Source organism: Phaseolus vulgaris, chromosome 8 (assembly GCF_051622355.1).
Source record: "Phaseolus vulgaris cultivar YP4 chromosome 8, ASM5162235v1, whole genome shotgun sequence".
NCBI lineage: Eukaryota > Viridiplantae > Streptophyta > Magnoliopsida > Fabales > Fabaceae > Phaseolus > Phaseolus vulgaris.
Window position 1 is genome coordinate 62076819 of NC_143505.1, and position 17875 is coordinate 62094693.

Consider the following 17875-nt stretch of genomic DNA (forward strand, 5'->3'; position numbering starts at 1 on the left):
GAAGTGGACATCACCAAATTAAAAATGGTAATAATTATAATAAAAAAATCACTTAAATTTTAATATTTTAATTCATTAAAAGAGACATTTAAGAACTTTAATTCTATACCCCTGATGCATATAGATTAACCAAACCGATAATAAATAACTTAAAATATATATTACTTTTAAAGAAAAATAACACATTTTTGACATTTTTTTCCATCAGTTATGTGAGTTGTTCATTTTAACCTTATCTAATTTTGTATTGAAGGTTTAAACAAATTTTCCACAGTATTTATGATGTTTTAAACCTTAGTTAATGTGCTTTATTTGTTTTCTCCAAAGTATCCTAATTCTCATTTAAATACAACATGAGGGTTAATTAAAAAACCAATAAAAATGGCATGAATTTCAAACTAAAACTTCTATCATTTTGTTTTCATGTTTCATAATGTTATTCATTTGTGATTTTTTCCACTCTTTTTTCAAACTGTTTGCTTAAAGATAAGATGAATATCTCTTCTAACATACCATGATCTTATTCCCATATAAGCCAAATTTGCAATCTAGCAAAGATGAGTTGCCACCTTGAGCTCTTCGTAGCCGAGTATTCTCTGTGTGGTTTCAGACTCAATAAAAATAGTAACTGTTATATAGATATATATTTATATAGATATATATTGATAGTGCATCAGATTATAATTAGAAAAAGAATAACGTATTATATTATAATTAAAAATGTATCTGTATAGATAAGAGAGTTTAAAAAATACCTGAAATTAGTTATATAATTGCTGATGTGTCGGTGATATTCTCGTTTCTTCTTTCAAGTCTTTTTTTTCTCAAATTCTGACGCGTCAGGGTTGACCTGAAAAATGTACTCCAACGAAGTTTTAAGAGTATGTTTGATAAAAACGTACCTTACACATCTGTGAGGTGTTTATTTATAATGTTGATCATGAGTCCTTATTGTGATGGGTTGAATGTCAGTCGTTCACTGATGTGTATTTTAGTCTCTGATATATATATATATGGGAAAAAACGCATGCGGAAGCAACACACAATCACAAATCAACTGTAGAAAATAAATAACACAAGATTTAACGTAGTTCGATCTCCAACTGCAACCTACATTCACACGGTCATTTTCATTCGATCATGTTGCACATCAATTACAAGTACAATGATATCTTTAAATAGAGATTATAAAAGGGACACAATGATTAAGCTTACTCACTAAACATGGTGCCTAGTCAGCCTAACCCAATTGGTTCTGCCTTCATACCAACAATCTCCCACTTGAAGCCACGAAACAATCTTTACATGTGCTTCACAATGATTAAGCTCACTCATTAAACATGGTGTCTTGTCAGTCCAATTCAATTGTTCTTGACTTCATACCCAACAATATTGATATATCTGAAGAATATTTGTATCAATTTTCAGTTAATCAGTATTTAACTGTTTTGTCTTTGGAATAAACCAAGACATGAATATGATTCATAAAGTGTTATTGTAATTATCATTAGTGTCATTTATTAAGTGTTTTGAGATACTCTTTGACATGTTAGGTCAGTCATCAAGATCGAGACCGACTCGTCTAATAAGAAAAATAAATATTTTTTATTAAAATGGATTAATTTTAAAATTATATTAATCTTCAAGGTTTTCTGAAAATAAAAGTACAAAAAAAAAATGTGATGGGTCACAGGTCTGCACTGTAGAATGAACCCAGTCCACACTATTCTGCATTAGAACAAGTTAATATTTTAGTTTTCTTTTCTTGACTTTCGGTGGACCCTTTTTGTGTGGCTTACATTAACCCTCTCGAAAACATCTAAGGAAGAAGATCTTTGCATCCACGTGGCAGAAGGAGAGACAGTTCAGAAACACAAAATATCAGCACGAGAATCCACATCCATATCTATAACCAATGAGGTGTTGCTGAGTTGTGCATATCCTCATCCACAACCCTTCTATAAACATTTCTACTAACCTTCTTCATTCTCCACAACACACTCACAAAACCACAGAAAGAAGAACCTTTGCCAACACAACAGAGCCATGGCCACCTCTGCTTTCCAGCAATCAGCATTCGCTGGTCAAACAGCTCTGAAGCAGGTCAATGAATTCGTCCGCAAGACCGGTGGCTCCGGCAAAGGTCGCACCAACATGCGCCGTACCGTCAAGAGTGCTCCTCAGAGCATCTGGTAAGTGCTCCCTAATCAACAATGCATCCATGCACCTTCTTGTCATACTGCAAAATGTTAGTGTTTGGTATTACTAGTTATGAGTTTTGGTATAATAATACTGAAGTTACATGATGAATAATTTGACTAAATTTACATGCAATTTCTTGTTTTCATGATTTTGGTGTTGTTTGTGAATTGAAATTAGAGTTTTACCTCACTGGTTTACCTTATAAGGGTCTGCATTAAATGTGAAACTCTAATTCTGATAAAAGAACACAACACAAAAGCATCTACAGAACTGTATTTATATTTTGTATTGTGAAGATAAAATGACAGTATGTGCTATAACATGAAGTGGGGTGTTGAATATTATCTGTTTGAGAAAATGACTGATTTTGTTTGCATGGGGTGGTTGTGGAAAACAGGTATGGCCCTGACCGTCCCAAGTACTTGGGACCATTCTCTGAGCAGATTCCATCATACCTGACTGGTGAATTCCCTGGTGACTACGGATGGGACACAGCTGGATTATCAGCTGACCCTGAAACCTTTGCCAGGAACCGTGAGTTGGAGGTGATTCACAGCAGATGGGCCATGCTTGGTGCTCTGGGATGCACCTTCCCAGAGATCCTTGAGAAGAATGGTGTGAAATTCGGTGAGGCAGTGTGGTTCAAGGCTGGTGCACAGATCTTCTCTGAGGGAGGGCTTGACTATTTGGGGAACCCAAACCTAGTCCATGCTCAGAGCATTCTTGCCATCTGGGCTGTTCAGGTTGTGCTGATGGGGTTTGTTGAAGGGTACAGAGTTGGTGGAGGACCTCTTGGTGAAGGCCTAGACCCTGTCTACCCTGGAGGTTCCTTTGACCCTCTTGGTCTTGCTGATGACCCTGATGCATTTGCTGAGTTGAAGGTCAAGGAACTCAAGAATGGTAGATTGGCCATGTTCTCCATGTTTGGTTTCTTTGTTCAGGCCATTGTCACTGGCAAGGGCCCTATTCAGAACCTCTACGACCATGTTGCTGACCCTGTTGCCAACAATGCTTGGGCTTATGCCACCAACTTTGTCCCTGGACAATGATCATGTCTTTTTAGATGCAATGCAATCTTCTGCTCCTGAAGAATCTGCATGAGAACAATTATATATATCCCTGAAATATCAAACTCTTGACTTGTGTTGTTATATGGTTTTCTATTTTCCACATAACCTGAACTGAACAAACTTTTCCTAAATGTTAATTAGTTCAAACATTGAAACCATGTTGAAGGAATCTATCAGTGATGTACCAAGAACACCATCCAACGATTAAGAACATAAAAGAATGAATCCGCATCAATAATATAGTCAGTGTATCATAATTAAAATTCATAAATTTATTTCTGAAATGATAAAATATATTTCATATTTATGATACATAATTTGTATTATGGTACATGTTTACTTTTAATTATTGATGGTGTTTTTAAAATATTAAAATTTTATTTAAAAATAAAGATGGATAAGATATATTAAAATATATAAGATATTGGGAGAAAACTAAAATGCATTAAAGATCATTCTAAAACCATTTTTTAAATACATTCTCTTCCAGATTGGTTTTCTTTCTTCATTTCTAAAACACCTTTTTTCTCTGCCATTTTTTGTAAGTTGTAACTATCTCTGTTTTGCGCTGTATTCAGCAACATCCAACGTAAATCTTCATAAATAGAAACATATGCAATTGCAATAAAGTAACGCTGAAACTGTCACAATACCCACGTCACCAACATCTTGTAACAAGAACTCAATTCCCTTTGAGTTAAGAACCCTTCATTCCTGCCTTCTGATAGGAGTTTTTCTTTTTTCTTTAATTGCAGTGCAGCTTTGTTTTGGTTTACATTAAACTATTTTTCACAACTTGAATTTTCACACATAAACTATAATTTTTTTTTTATGGGGGAATTGGATAATAGTGGGTGACAGTGGCTGTTTTAGTTTTACCCATACATGTTATCATAGTAAATTTTGTTGTACATTTGATTGAACAGTATATAATTTAGATCAGAGAAAAGTATTTATCCGTAAGTGACTGATCTGAACCTTGGTTGAATGTAAAATTTTCAAATATTCTGCAGTGGTAGACATGGATTTGTGATGGAAGTTATAGGGATAGAAAACATAGGGAAAGGGTTAATTCGTGATGGAACAGGGTTTGTGACATTTCCTGTTAAGTACCAAGGTTCTGTCTTCAGACCATTTAAGGGGGAGATCTTAGAAGCTGTTGCTACCATGGTGAACAAGGCTTATGCAGTTCCATTCTCTTTAGAGTAATTAAACTATATAAACCTGAGATATTAAGAATTGAATTTTAATCTAATTCAATCTCATAAAACCGATTTAAAAGGTGAGATTTGCAGTTATATAATATGAAATGTTTTAATCTCTAATCGATGATTCTAACAGTAGAAAACAGTAGAGATTGTAGTTTATGTCTGTTGTGCTATGTTTGTATCAGATGGGAGTAGAGATCGTAGTTTATGACTGTTGTGCTATGTTTGTATCAGAATGGATTTTTGGCAGAAGCTGGACCTGTCCAAATCTTTGTTTCAAACCACGTATTTGTCTTTTATAATCTGAGAAATGGTTTTTATTATCTACATGTTATATCTAAAAGGCTATTGTTCTTCATTTTGAATGGTAAAAATGTGTTTTTAGAAAAGATCAGTGCATGAATTCCGTTTTTATGAACACAGGAAAAATTCATTGTATTTTTAAAGATGACTTAATGTGTGAGAAATTCTAGTTTTGATATTAATTGCATGACAGTGAAGGAAACATCATTTTTATTATAAGGTGGGAAAAATGTAGGATTAAAAGTTGAAAAGGATATTACTATCTGAAGTTTTCTTTCACAAAAAATGCTATCTGAACATCTTGCTTTCAAGTTGCACAAGTACATAGTAAATGCATAGAAGAGACAATAACTTTTGTTGCATTTACTATATACTGCAGAGGTTTTTTAGTGTGTTTTTGGTTCCACGTTCTCAAGCACTGGACTCACTTTAGGCTCCAAGCTACACAGACTCACAGAGTAGCTTCTATGTTTTTCCATTATTTAATATGAAAAGTTGTTCTTGTGTGTTTCCAAAGATAATGTTTCATTCTTTCTAGTGTGCCCGAAATTTAATGCTTCTGTCATAATGTAAGATAACAGAAGCATATAAAAGTTAAGTGAAGTTTTATATCCTACTTTAGCATCCAACTAAACTAGCCATCACTTTGTCTTCTAACACTTAGCCTACTCGTTTTAGCCAACTTCACAAGTCAAATCAAAAACCCATATAAAATCATTAAAAAAATCACTAATCTCTGCTAAGACCACAACCATTCAAATTGCATAAATATCCCATCTTTAAAGTTAATCTCATCATGGATATACATTGTTAGTTCCACTGAGCTTGTTAGAGAAAACAGAAAAATGATGAACAACCCAACATTTGATCAAGAAGCAATCAAATTCATTCCAACAAACTTCTATGTAAGAACAGAGGCTACCAAGTTACACTCCCCGGGTATCTAAGAAACTTGGCACATTCAAATTAGACAAAACTAAGCTTTATGGCTTTCCATCAATCCATAATCCACAAGCAAAATTGTGGAAATTAATCACAACTAAATCTACAATCTGAAAGTAGCTAGAGGGCATCATTAAAGAAACCTTAATGTTACACAGTAGAGTGAGTTCATCCTATGTCTTCCCTTCATGGGCACTGCATTAGGACTAATTTAATCATTGAGGGCAAAAGTCCAAAAATATTCCTTCTCTATTCCTTTTGTCTCTTGTGCACACCTTCCAGCTCCAAAACAAGAATAGCACATTCAACAGTTAAAAGGTTATTAAAAAGGGGGTATTATAGCAACAAGATCAAACAAAGAAGTAGCATCTTCCCCTAAGCAAACAGTGGCTAAAATTGACAAGCCCAGATAAGCATTGCATTACCTAACCATTTATTCTCCACAATGCTCCCTTCCAAATGCTACTCAGCACAATCATTTTGGACTCTACCTCTCACCCTTTTCCTCCTTCAAAAAGTCCCTTTGGCCACACATCCAGCAATATACTAACTTTTAGCAGTTTTCTCCTTGGCATTTTCTCAAACACCAGTCGATTCTAATCTCTGTTGCTATCATCAGGAATCAGTAACATGCACCCAAATGAAAAAAATAAACTATGAACAGCTAAAAATGATTATCTCCTATACATGCACTCCCTTGTATTATATACCACTTCCAAGCCACTCCATTCCAAACCCCACCAAAATATAAAGAAAACCCCAACTTCATTTTTACTCACTGCCAAATGGGTAGGCAAGGTAATGATCCTACTGCCTCTGTGAACTCCTCCATTGCTCTTCTTCAAGAAAGGTTTAGACAGTTGGAGAAGGTCAAAGAAAGAAGAGAGGGGAAGCAACTCCTTCAACTCTTGTCATCTCACAGCACCTCATCATCTATTATGCACAATCCATCATCACAAAACTCTCAACAACAACAACAACACGCAAGAATGGTGCCTCCTCTTCATGATTCTCTTTCTCTTGGCCTCAACTTCACACAAAGTTATCACAACACCATGAACGTGAAACCACCCACTTCCTCCAGTTTATGGCCACAGGGAGCACCAACATCAACAAATTTTGATACCTCAGACGTTGATACTTCTCTTCATCTGTAAATATCATCACTACTACTTGTGTCAACTTCCTAGTAGTTTTTATCGAAAATGGAATTTTGCAAAGAATTTACCAAAATGAACAGTTTTTAAAAAATTTATGTGATGGACACGAATTTGAATAATCTTAGTGACGAATTGCATGGTTGATACGATTTTAGTTATTTCTATATGAAGATAATATGTACAAAATAGTATAGTTGCCGTAGTATTGTATATGTATTGTTGTATCATATGCAAATGACTATTATCATTATACTGAATACCTTAGATATTTATATCGTCTACTTTATTATTATTCACGTTAATATTGAAGTCGTTTCAATATTATTTTCTAATATTATTTTCTTGAGTATGTTGGAGATAGATTAGAGTTTTTATAATATATAAGTGAATGCAAATCTCAACTTCATGAGTCAATTTTATGAGCTTGAGTTAGGCTTAAAGTTCACTTTTGTAATAGAGTATTTAAAGTTTGGATTGAAAATTAATTTTACAGAGAACCAAAAATATATTTAATATTTTATATTAAGAATAGCAATTTTGATTATATATTTATTAACGTTTAAAGCTTTCAAAATTGCTATATTTATTTATGAAAGTAATTTTGTGAAATATGCAAAGACATGGATGCATCATGCTCTATCGAATATCAAATCACGCACTTAAATTCATATAAACATGTGCATTCGGACACACAAACACGACAATTATTATATTATGCTCTTTATTTATTTGGCACTATCTCAAGGTTGTTTGTTGAACTTATATTTCTCATCATATTATATGTCATATTGTTGATTTTTACTGAAAATATTTAAAAATTTGTCAATAATAATTTTGAGTTTCAAAACTAAATATCTTTTATTGCTTTTCTATATCTCCAATTTATTCATATGTATAAAATACTTATTCCGACCTCAAGTTAGTATTGATATGATCAATCAATCATTGTATTTAAAGTATTGTCCACTTAGAAGGTCGGTATTTTCTCACAATTTTGTCCTTAAAAGACGTATCTGTGAGTTAGAGGAGAAAAATGTATTTAAACTGCCATTAACCTCGAATCCTAAGTGATATGAGACTATATTGGCAATGCCAAAACAATCATTAATATAATATCTCATATATAATATCTCATGTTATTGTTATTATTGTTATTGTATTTACGCATTTATAAATATCTAATAATAAATCAAAATCATACTTTATTTTATTTTCCTGCTCCAAATAATTTACCATAAACTTAAAAGCAAACATTATCTAACCAGTTTATTTCAAATTATTACGATGTTATTATTTACAAATTTATATTTACAAGAAAACCTGAAATAAATAATTATTAATTTTTAATAATTTTGCTGCAAAGTTTTATTCGCAAGAAAAAATTATATATAATTTACATATACATGAGTAAATTCACAAGTAATTATAATTTTTTTCTTGCGCATTAATTTACAAAAGAAAATCTATTGTATTTCGTGTGGAAAAACTTTCACCATAAAATCTACAAATATTTTCTGCTAAATATATTTCATATGAAAAGTTTTCTTATTTTAAAACCAACCAAAATCTAAAACAACTCCAACCATTCTAGTTCTCAAACCATATACTATTTTACACCATCCATATAATACATCCACTACATTAATAAAATTAAAGATTAAGTATAATGTGTATATATATATAATTATCATCTTTAAATTATTGCACTCACGTAATTAAGAAGCCATAAACACTAGTCCTTACAAACAAAAAATTCATTAAAAAAGAAATACTTTGCTTCCTTATTAATTATTCAGATAAATATTACTTGCCCGACTATTTATATAATAATTAAAATTAATGATAATTTATATACAATTTTTTTCTTTAATTTTCCAAAACTTTTGAAACGTCTTTAAAAAACAAAATCATGATAAAATTTTAAAATAAAAAATATCACGAACGTAAAGGGTGATTTACTATAAGTTGGAACAATTTGTACACAATTATTCTTGTTGGAATAAAATTGAGTAGGTTGCTTAAAATTGAGTAAGTTAATTCAAGAATTGACCTGGTTTAATGTTTCATAAATTAAACAAAGAATTAAACAAATAAGGGGGAAATTATATATCAAACCATGCTTGAAGAAATTCAGAAAACAACATTAATGTCTACGATAAATGCAATATAATAAACTTAAACATCTTGCTCTACCGCTCAAATAACATTACATTCAGAAAATAACATTACATTTAGAGAGTGACACTCATTTTTAGAATAATCACAAATAATGCCAAATGTATTTGTAAGAAGAAATAGAAAATACATAAAACCAAAGTGTTTGGCTGGGACTTCCATATCACAAAAAGTCAAAATATTTTGTATGGGCATCAGCAAAGTCATTAAGACTCCTAAGTTCTTTCTTTATGTTATCTAACTGTCGAATTAAATGATCAAGTGTCTTAAGAACCTCACAAATTTGTGTATTTGCATGGTCCAACTTATTTCTTGTCACAACACGTTGACGCATTTCATCAACCCACGATCTCTCAAATCCAAGTTGAACAACTTCATCACATAGTTTATGGAACTCCTTTTCTCTCTCAGGATTAACACTATCAACACTTTCAGTTCGAAGGAACAACAACATATTTGCCAATGTTTTCAACATCCAAGCTTGAAAGCGATCACTAAACTTCTCACAAGCATTCCAAAGATGAGGATATGCTGTTATCGCCTCCACTAGTAGAGAAATTTGTGAATCATCGAGATCAACAAACTGCTTATACTCTTCCAGTTTTATACGATTTACTGTATAAGTTGTAAAAAGATTGAGAAGTAGGTGACATATAAATAAAAGATGAAAAATAGACAAGAGAAGAGCAATACCTGGAGTAACCTCAACTCCATTATCAAAAACAATTTTTATTCCCTTTGTTTTATCCAACAAGTTCCCCTCGTCTTGGATTTTGATATTTTTATATGGTGTTATTCCTGCCTCGTCTTCATTCATCTTATCATCTTGTTTAACAAGCTGGGAATCTTGTGGAAGTATATATGCACCACTTGACTTGTGAATTGTAACACCTCTATCCAAGCTAATGTTATCTACACCACTTGACAAAGTTTTAGTAACAACTCCCTCTAATGGAGACCCTTCTTCGATCTTTTGTCGTCCTATTTCCTCAATATTCTGTACATCACGAATGAAAAATGAATGTTTGCGTATCTTTTAAGTTATAGCTTTGAGAAGCATTTGTTTCATAACATACATCATGTGTTAGTACAACAATAATCTGAGCAATTTTAGTGGTTACCATTATTTCTTCGTGTGCATGTTGGTGTGGAAGACCTGTTTCATTGTTTGATTCTTTGTGCACCAACTTTTATTTGAAATATTGAACAAGCATAACAAAAATTAGTGTTTATCGAAGGAGATTTGTTTACAATCCTAGTCATTTTTAAATTTATAAGCAAATGTATTTTATGCAAGAGAGTTACCATACAAGTGTTTGGGATGGACTTCTCACCTTAAAAACATAAGTTGGTGTTATTTTAATTTCTTCCATCATGTAGTTTACTAATGTATAATTTTTTAGAAGATTAAAATAAAATATATAAATACCTCAATCATGTTTGAAGAAGAAATGATTGGCAAATTTTGCTCAATCGCTTGTATGTCTGATATCTTTTCACTTGTTTTGTCTATTTTGTTCAACTTTTCTGATTCAGATACAAGTGCTTTGGTTTCTATTTTTTTATGTTCATGTAAGATTTCAGCTGTGCTTCCCAACATAGATTCAGTGTTATCATTAACTGGTGAAGAACATGGTTTATTTTCAGATGTAGGTGGATCTTCTTGGTTCATTTGAAGAGGAGAAGTGTTTTCTGACATATAACGTTTAAGCTGAAAATAATTAATTGTAAACAAGTTGAACTATGTTCAAAAGGAGAATTGAACACAACACTTAAACATAAACATGCATATATCTTTTCACTTAAACTAATAATTAAAATAATAAGAATTACCTTGCGAGTTGTGCTACTATTATCAAGTTGTGAGCATCCATCGATATAAAATCTCTTCAAAGATGGCCATGCCTTGGACAGAGAGTTGGTAGCACAAATACTAATAATGTTTGGTAGCTTATCAAGATAGAGTTCTTCCAATGTTGGAAAATGAAGATGAATCTCCTTATCATTTTTATTATCAAGATGGCATTGGCCAATCATATATTTCAATTGGTCACAATTGTACACTGAAAGAGTTCTTAAGTTTGGAAAGATAGCATCCAAATTCTTACTCTCATATTCATCACCAATGTCTATTATGTGCAGAAGTTTAGGACAATCCTCAATACGCAAATTTTGCAACATCAATAATGAAGCAATAGACAAATCAAAAAGGTATTTTTCATTATCAAAACCTTTTAGATTAATTACTCCAATATTACGCATGATGAGAAAATTCAGACCTTGTGGTTGCTCTGAAAGATATTCAACACTTTCAAACAAGTGAAGAGAATCTGAGCTAGATATCTGCAATCCACACAATTTGTCTTTAATCATTGAAGTGATTAATTTTTAATATATATATTTTTTGAAAACTGAAATTTAACAAAAGGAATAGCTATTCTCTCAAAATAATCTCCACCAATCTAATATATTCAAGCTACCAGCAAACCATAATGCAAGTAAAACCATTTATTTTTTATAGCACAAACATGAACAAAGAGAGATAGGCAAAGTGAGTGACAGTTAATCATACCTTGATTTTAATATAATCCGAGTGTCTCATTTCTGAAGCATTTGATGAACAATTTACAGTGGAAAATTCAACATATCTTCCCACACTCAATGATAGTGTTTCCAAAGATGGACATCTTACATAATAACTATATGGGATTATGTAGTTGGGGAGATAATCAAGTATGAGTTTTTGTAAAGAAGGAAGCTCAGTTTGGGTACTTTTTTGTGGTTGATGACATGTGTTGTCTTTTGAATTAGAACTTTCTTCATTTCTTGTTTCATTCAATTTCACCATGCCTCCAACAAAAGACTTTGGGAATATATGTTGCAATAAATCACATTTGTTAATACCTCTTCCAAATTTAGAAACATTGAAAGATCACTTTGGAAATCATGGCCATCTTCAACCTTGTTTTCCTTTTGATTTCTTTTGACTCTTGCCTGAGTTATTATATGCTTCAAACCATGACAATCATCTATCCTCAAATATTTTAATGAAGTCAAGGTCTTAGCTACAGATGTCTCAAACAAAGACCCCAACATTGAACATGAATATATGCGAAGAATTACAAGGTTAAATAGAGTAAATGATCCTGAAAAACAATTATAAATAAAAAATATTAGAGTTAATTATATAAATCTTTATGTCTACATCTTATACTCTTGTTTTCAAAATATTGATCTAAAGGGGTTAAAACTACAAACCCAGACATAAGAAAATGATAATGATGAAAACTTCATCTTAATCTTAATTTTAGTTCCTATGTTCTAAACTTGTATTCTTTTAATCTATAGAGATTCTATTTTTAGTTTACTTTATTCATTAAATAATATATAAAACTAAAAGAAATAAAAAAATGCTTAGTATTTTAGGGACTAAAATGAAATTGTCTTAATTGTATACACTAAAATATAAAATTTTGTAACAACAAAGATGAAATGAGTAAAAAATACCTGCGTTACGGTTTACACTGGTTGGTGATGGAATTGAAGTGGTTTTGAAGTGGTTAGATTCAAAATGTTGATGCTTATCTTCCTCACTAATTTCATCTCTTTCTTCTTTTTCATGAATAACATCCCCAATTATTTGTTCTAGCATATCACATTTGTTTATATAAAGCATTTTCAATTGAGACAGATCTCCTATGGTACTCACTGAGAATACATGATTTAATTTTCCACAATCATCTATCAACACTTCTTGAAGATTTTGGAAAATTTTGGATGGCAGGGAACACCCAACTGCATAGTCACCTGGAACAATGACATATGTCAACTCTGGACAATTTCTTAAACATAGTTTCTTTAATTTTTCAAAAGACCCACTGCCAGGTACACAACCATGCCATAAAGCTCTTAGATATTTCATCTCCATGATGAACAGGGTATGCAACTTGGAGAAGAGATTTCTCACCTTATTCAAATCATTGCTAGTGTCAACCAAATACTCAATCTCTTCAGAATTCATTATTCTCAAATCATTCAACTCATTCATACCCCCTTCAATTTCAAATATATCAGGCATCATATTTTTTACATCTCCTTCAATATTTTCTATAAAGAGATCCTTTGCTTCTTTTGCCAAACCCTTAATAACCTCATTTGATATGTTAAAATTATGAAGCACTAAAGTTCTTTGACAAGAGATAAATTCTGATGATATTGAAATATGAGGAAATTGTTGTCCTAATAGAATTCCATACCTTTGTAGTGTTTGGACAAAACTAAACAAGTTAAAGCATTCAATGAACTTTCTATCATTGTACTTTGATTTTGTTTGAATGATATACAATTCTTCTAAAAGTGGGATGCTTTTGATCTCTTCAAGATTCTTCACTTCAATGTCACATTCATTAAACTCTAACAATTTCAAGTTTTTAAGTTGTCTAAATGCAACATCAGTTTGCAAATCAATGAATGAAGGCCATGAACAACCATGCAATGAAAGACTTTGAAGTTTCTTCATATCTCTTACAAATGAGATGTCACTCAATTTCCAGTATTGAAGGACTAGACAACGAAGATTTCTTAATGTTTTGAAAGACCTTGTTGACAACCGCAATGCATAATCTCTATTTGGATTGGTAATAATCAAAACTCTAAGTTTTCCCATTCTTTCAAAAATTTCATCGGATACTTCCAATTTTGCTTTTATGCACAAAAACTCAAGATTGGAACAATCCATATCATCTGGAAATTTCACACACCATAGATATCTTATTGGACTTTGCTCCAAAGTTACATCCTTTTCCGTTTCACACGTGATGATGTTATTATCATTCTTTGCTATCCAGTGGGCTACATCGCGAACCAAGTCATGCATTTTGACACTTTCATAATCTGCATCCAATATCAGACAACAACTTACAAGCTTAATTTTGGCTGCCATCACTTCACTCCTTGCATTTTCATATGAGTTAACTTCTCCAACCACACCTAACCCAATTGCATATCTTATTAAACATTCGACTGGAATCTCATAATCTTCGGGGAATAAAGAACACAACAGGAAAAGTGATTTAGCTTCTTCAGAATCTAGATTATCATAACTCAATTGTAAACACTTATAGGGATCTTGCAAACCTTTTCCAATATTGATTGGCTTAGAACTTCTCAATCTATTCAATGCAACACTCCATATCACATCTTTTTTTCCCTTCAAGCTACTAGCAACAGTTGCAATGGCAACAGGCAATCCTTTACATTCATCTGAAATTGATTTTGCTAAATGCTTGATGGTTTCAGGGGTGTTTTCATATATAACTGCTTTTTTTTGGAACAAATTCCATGCTTCTTCATTAGTTAAGATTGGCAAATAAATATTTCTTTGACAATCCATTGAAGTACAAACTTCTTCTGATCTAGTGGTAATGAGAATCTTGCAACCTTTATGGTGTTTAGAGGAGGGAATCCCTATGCGACCAAAATCAAGCTTCTCCCACACATCATCTAGAATCATAAGAATATTTTTTTCTTGGATTAATCTTATGCACAAGCGTTGGGCTCTCTCCATTTCTTCATTTTCTAGAAATTTATACTCTAATGAACTGCCAATTTTTTCTTGAATCCTTGGAACTTCTACTATACTAGACACAGGCACAAAAATAATTTTGTCAAAAAGATGCTCATCTTTTGCCATCTTCTTAATTTCCATTGCTAATGTGGTTTTACCACAACCCCCCATCCCGTACAATCCAATCATGGCAACCCCATTATCTTTAAGTGCTTCCACTAGTTGATCAAAAGCAATTTTTCTACTATCAAAATTCATACATTTTTCTGTGAGAATATCAAGAGTATTTGAAGGAATTGAAGTAGTGCGTTCATGTTGTATATATTGTTTACCTTCTTGAATGATATTTTGAAGGTCCTTTTTTTTATTTGCCAACTTCTTTCCTAAACGGTATCGCCAACTCCAATTTGGACAGTACCCTAAACAACAACTTTTTTTGGTTTTTGCCTCTTTCAGTAAGCGATTCACTTCTTCTGCATCAATCTTAGCATTCTCCACCCACTTATCCATAACTTCTGCAGTCTTTAAGGTTTGTTTTCGAGCATGTGTGACACGATCTTCGACACTCTTTCTTGTTTCGATAAACTTATCTTTTTCTTTTTCAAGCTCTTTAACAAAACCATTAAAGCAAAAGGAGTAATGTAATTGATTCACAGTCTCACATACCAAACCTTTTAAAATATCAGCCAAAATATCAAAAATGGTGTCCATTAATTCTCCCTTCTAAATTCAACTTAATTAACCTGATCTTACAAAACAAATAAGATGACCATATTTCAGAATGAGTTTTATATCCAATTAAAACATAACTTTAGATAGGTTAGATTAAAAAAAAAATCATTTATAAACTATAAAATTTTAAATACGACGGAGAGTATTTTTTTTTTTTATGAAAAAAAAATTCTATACTTAAATATTTCTCCTTCTTCCAAAAAAATGAAATTCAAAATATGAATATACTTAAATGTCAAACAAATTTTCCGACTTTCCAGAGGAATAAAGTAACAACGTTAAAAAGTTGTCTAATAATACTTGTTCACTAAACAAGTACCATTTTTTATTAGTAAAAAAAGGCTAATGTCCTCAATTGAAACTTAAACATGTTTATATAATAATCAATTTAAAATAGGTCGAGTACAAATACTCGTGAATCTTTAATCACAAAGTGGAAATAAAGGTTATTTAATGTAATTGATTCTGGAATTTATCATATGTTTGATAGAAAAAAATAAATAGAAGAAGAGAAAAAATAAGGAAGAAAAATATGTGAAAATTACCGAACAAATAAAGTTTGTTTTAAAAAAGAAAAGAAAATAATTTTGTAAGGATATTTTATAATTTTAAAGGACAGGTTTTTAAAGAACAAAGTTTAAGTTAAATACAAAATGAATATTTTAATATAAAAAATTAAGATTATATATAATACAAATAATTTATATTTTATATAATTAGTTATTAATCGAAAAAAGTATTATGAATTATTTTAAACGTAATCACATATTTATAAAGTCATTACTTTCACTTATTATTTTGAAATATCATTTAAAGTAACTAATTAAAAAATATAATTAATATAATATTTAATGTTATTACTATAATTGTATTTACACATTTATAAATTATCTAATAATAAATTTTTTTGTAAAATATTTAATATTTAAATAAAATGATATTATAAAATTGAAATTTTTATCACGCCCAAAAAACATATATATGTATAATTATTAATTATAAACATAAGAAAAAACTAAGGATATGTAAACAAAGTATTCACAATCATCAAAATGAATACTTATATTTCTTTAGTTTAAAATTTAACTTTTAAAAAATGTATATGTATAATGATTAAGTTGGTTATATCATCTAGTTGGCTATATAATAAAAACATAATATTTTTCATTTAAAATATTAATCATTTAGATTTAATTATCATTATATATCTAAATCTCAACCTACTTTCACTTTAGAAAATGGATAAAATTGAAAAACTAATCCTTGAACGATGAGAAATTAGGAAAAATTAAAATTAACAAAAATTGCAACTAGATAGGAGATAAAAGAAAAATGAGAAAGCTTCAATCACCTACCTCTTTATTCAGAGTATTGATGCTATATCTGCAATAATGAGTGACTTGCCCAGAAAGACAGTTCAAAGTCTGCTACAAGAAACAGTATTATTGATTAGGAATATTGAATATATGATCTAAAGAAATTTGCAACTAGGATTTTGAGAAAAAATATGAAAGCTTACCTCTTAAAAATATTGTGAGGAGTTCTGAATTAATTATATATTTGTGGAGATTGGTGAGTTTATGATCCGAAAGAGGTGTTGTTGAGTGCTATATGAGTAGGTTGGCTGAAATGAAGGTGAATTAGGGCATAAACATATGAAGGATATCATGCTGTACAAAGAAAAAATGAACATATCCCTTGTATGAAGTTATCCCTAAAGTGTATCCCTTGTATGAAGTTATCCCTAAAGTGTTAGCAATAAGTTGTGTGATCCTCCATTTGTGGCAGTTATTGAGCATCCATGAAGTTTGCAAATGAAAGGCAACTTGTTGGATTCTCAGAAAAGTTTCTTCACTTGTAACCATGCCAAGAAGAAAGCTAATGACAGTGAGAATTTGGAAACAATTATTCTTGTTGGAATAAAATTGACTAGGTTGGTTAAAGTTGAAGTAATTTGAAGCCATATAAAAAGATTAAGTGGGTTGCTTTCATGAAAAGCATTGGAGATGCTTTTAAAAAATATTTTAAAAGAATAGCAAATGAGGAAAAGTTGAGTTATGCTAACAATTTCATGCGTGGCTGCAACTTTGAAAAGTAAAGAAAGTATTGCAAAAATGGGTATTATTGATATGCCTAAAAGAACTATGTATGACTCAGAATGATGTTTACAAGGTGATTGATGAATGTATGGTATGTTTCCATAAGCTAACACCAGAATTTTTAGACACCACTTCTCTTGACTTAGAACATGAGAACATACACATGCAACTCAATCAAATGAATGGCTTCCACGTCTCCATATTTTGGCAGATATTATCAAGTGATGAATAGTTTCAATGCACAGCAGTTATGACTAGAAAGCTTCTTATAACATGACTCATTAAAGGAGAAGTTTCCAATTCAATGAGTATAGCCCCACCATAAACTCAAGGTTGTCAACGTCTAAGCAATTTGTTTCTCAAGCCATTAGTATACTTCCTCGTTTGCATACCAAGACAAAGAGGGAGAAGAAGAAGA

At 31.2% G+C, this 17875-nt stretch overlaps 2 protein-coding genes and 1 non-coding gene across 3 annotated transcripts; 2 read left to right on the top strand and 1 right to left on the bottom strand.

The window, feature by feature from the left end:
- Window positions 1–1992: 1992 nt before the first annotated feature.
- On the top strand, window positions 1993–3353 carry LOC137824221 (chlorophyll a-b binding protein 215, chloroplastic). The gene is made up of 2 exons (XM_068629753.2): window positions 1993–2192; window positions 2600–3353. Exons 1-2 carry the CDS (start codon window positions 2047–2049, stop codon window positions 3249–3251), a joined length of 798 nt encoding a protein of 265 aa, XP_068485854.1. The 5' UTR covers window positions 1993–2046; the 3' UTR covers window positions 3252–3353.
- A 668-nt stretch (window positions 3354–4021) lies between these two features.
- LOC150025712 (uncharacterized) lies at window positions 4022–7165 on the top strand. The gene has a single exon (XM_090293609.1). The coding sequence runs from the start codon at window positions 6511–6513 to the stop codon at window positions 6880–6882; it is 372 nt and encodes a 123-aa protein (XP_090149735.1). The 5' UTR covers window positions 4022–6510; the 3' UTR covers window positions 6883–7165.
- Window positions 7166–9104: 1939 nt separating this feature from the next.
- On the bottom strand, window positions 9105–16997 carry LOC137823935 (putative disease resistance protein At4g10780). The gene is made up of 7 exons (XR_016514508.1): window positions 16878–16997; window positions 16714–16782; window positions 12568–15369; window positions 11633–12206; window positions 10894–11403; window positions 9754–10057; window positions 9105–9675 (listed from the first exon to the last, which is right to left on the bottom strand). It is a non-coding gene; the product is annotated as a putative disease resistance protein At4g10780 (transcript).
- Between the last annotated feature and the right edge of the window lie 878 nt (window positions 16998–17875).

Coding starts and splice junctions, on each gene's coding strand:
- LOC137824221 (XM_068629753.2), top strand. CDS start 2,047: ATGGCCACCTCTGCTTTCCAGCAATCAGCATTCGCTGGTCAAACAGCT. Junction 2,193..2,599: donor AGTGCTCCTCAGAGCATCTG/GTAAGTGCTCCC, acceptor TGTGGAAAACAG/GTATGGCCCTGACCGTCCCA.
- LOC150025712 (XM_090293609.1), top strand. CDS start 6,511: ATGGGTAGGCAAGGTAATGATCCTACTGCCTCTGTGAACTCCTCCATT.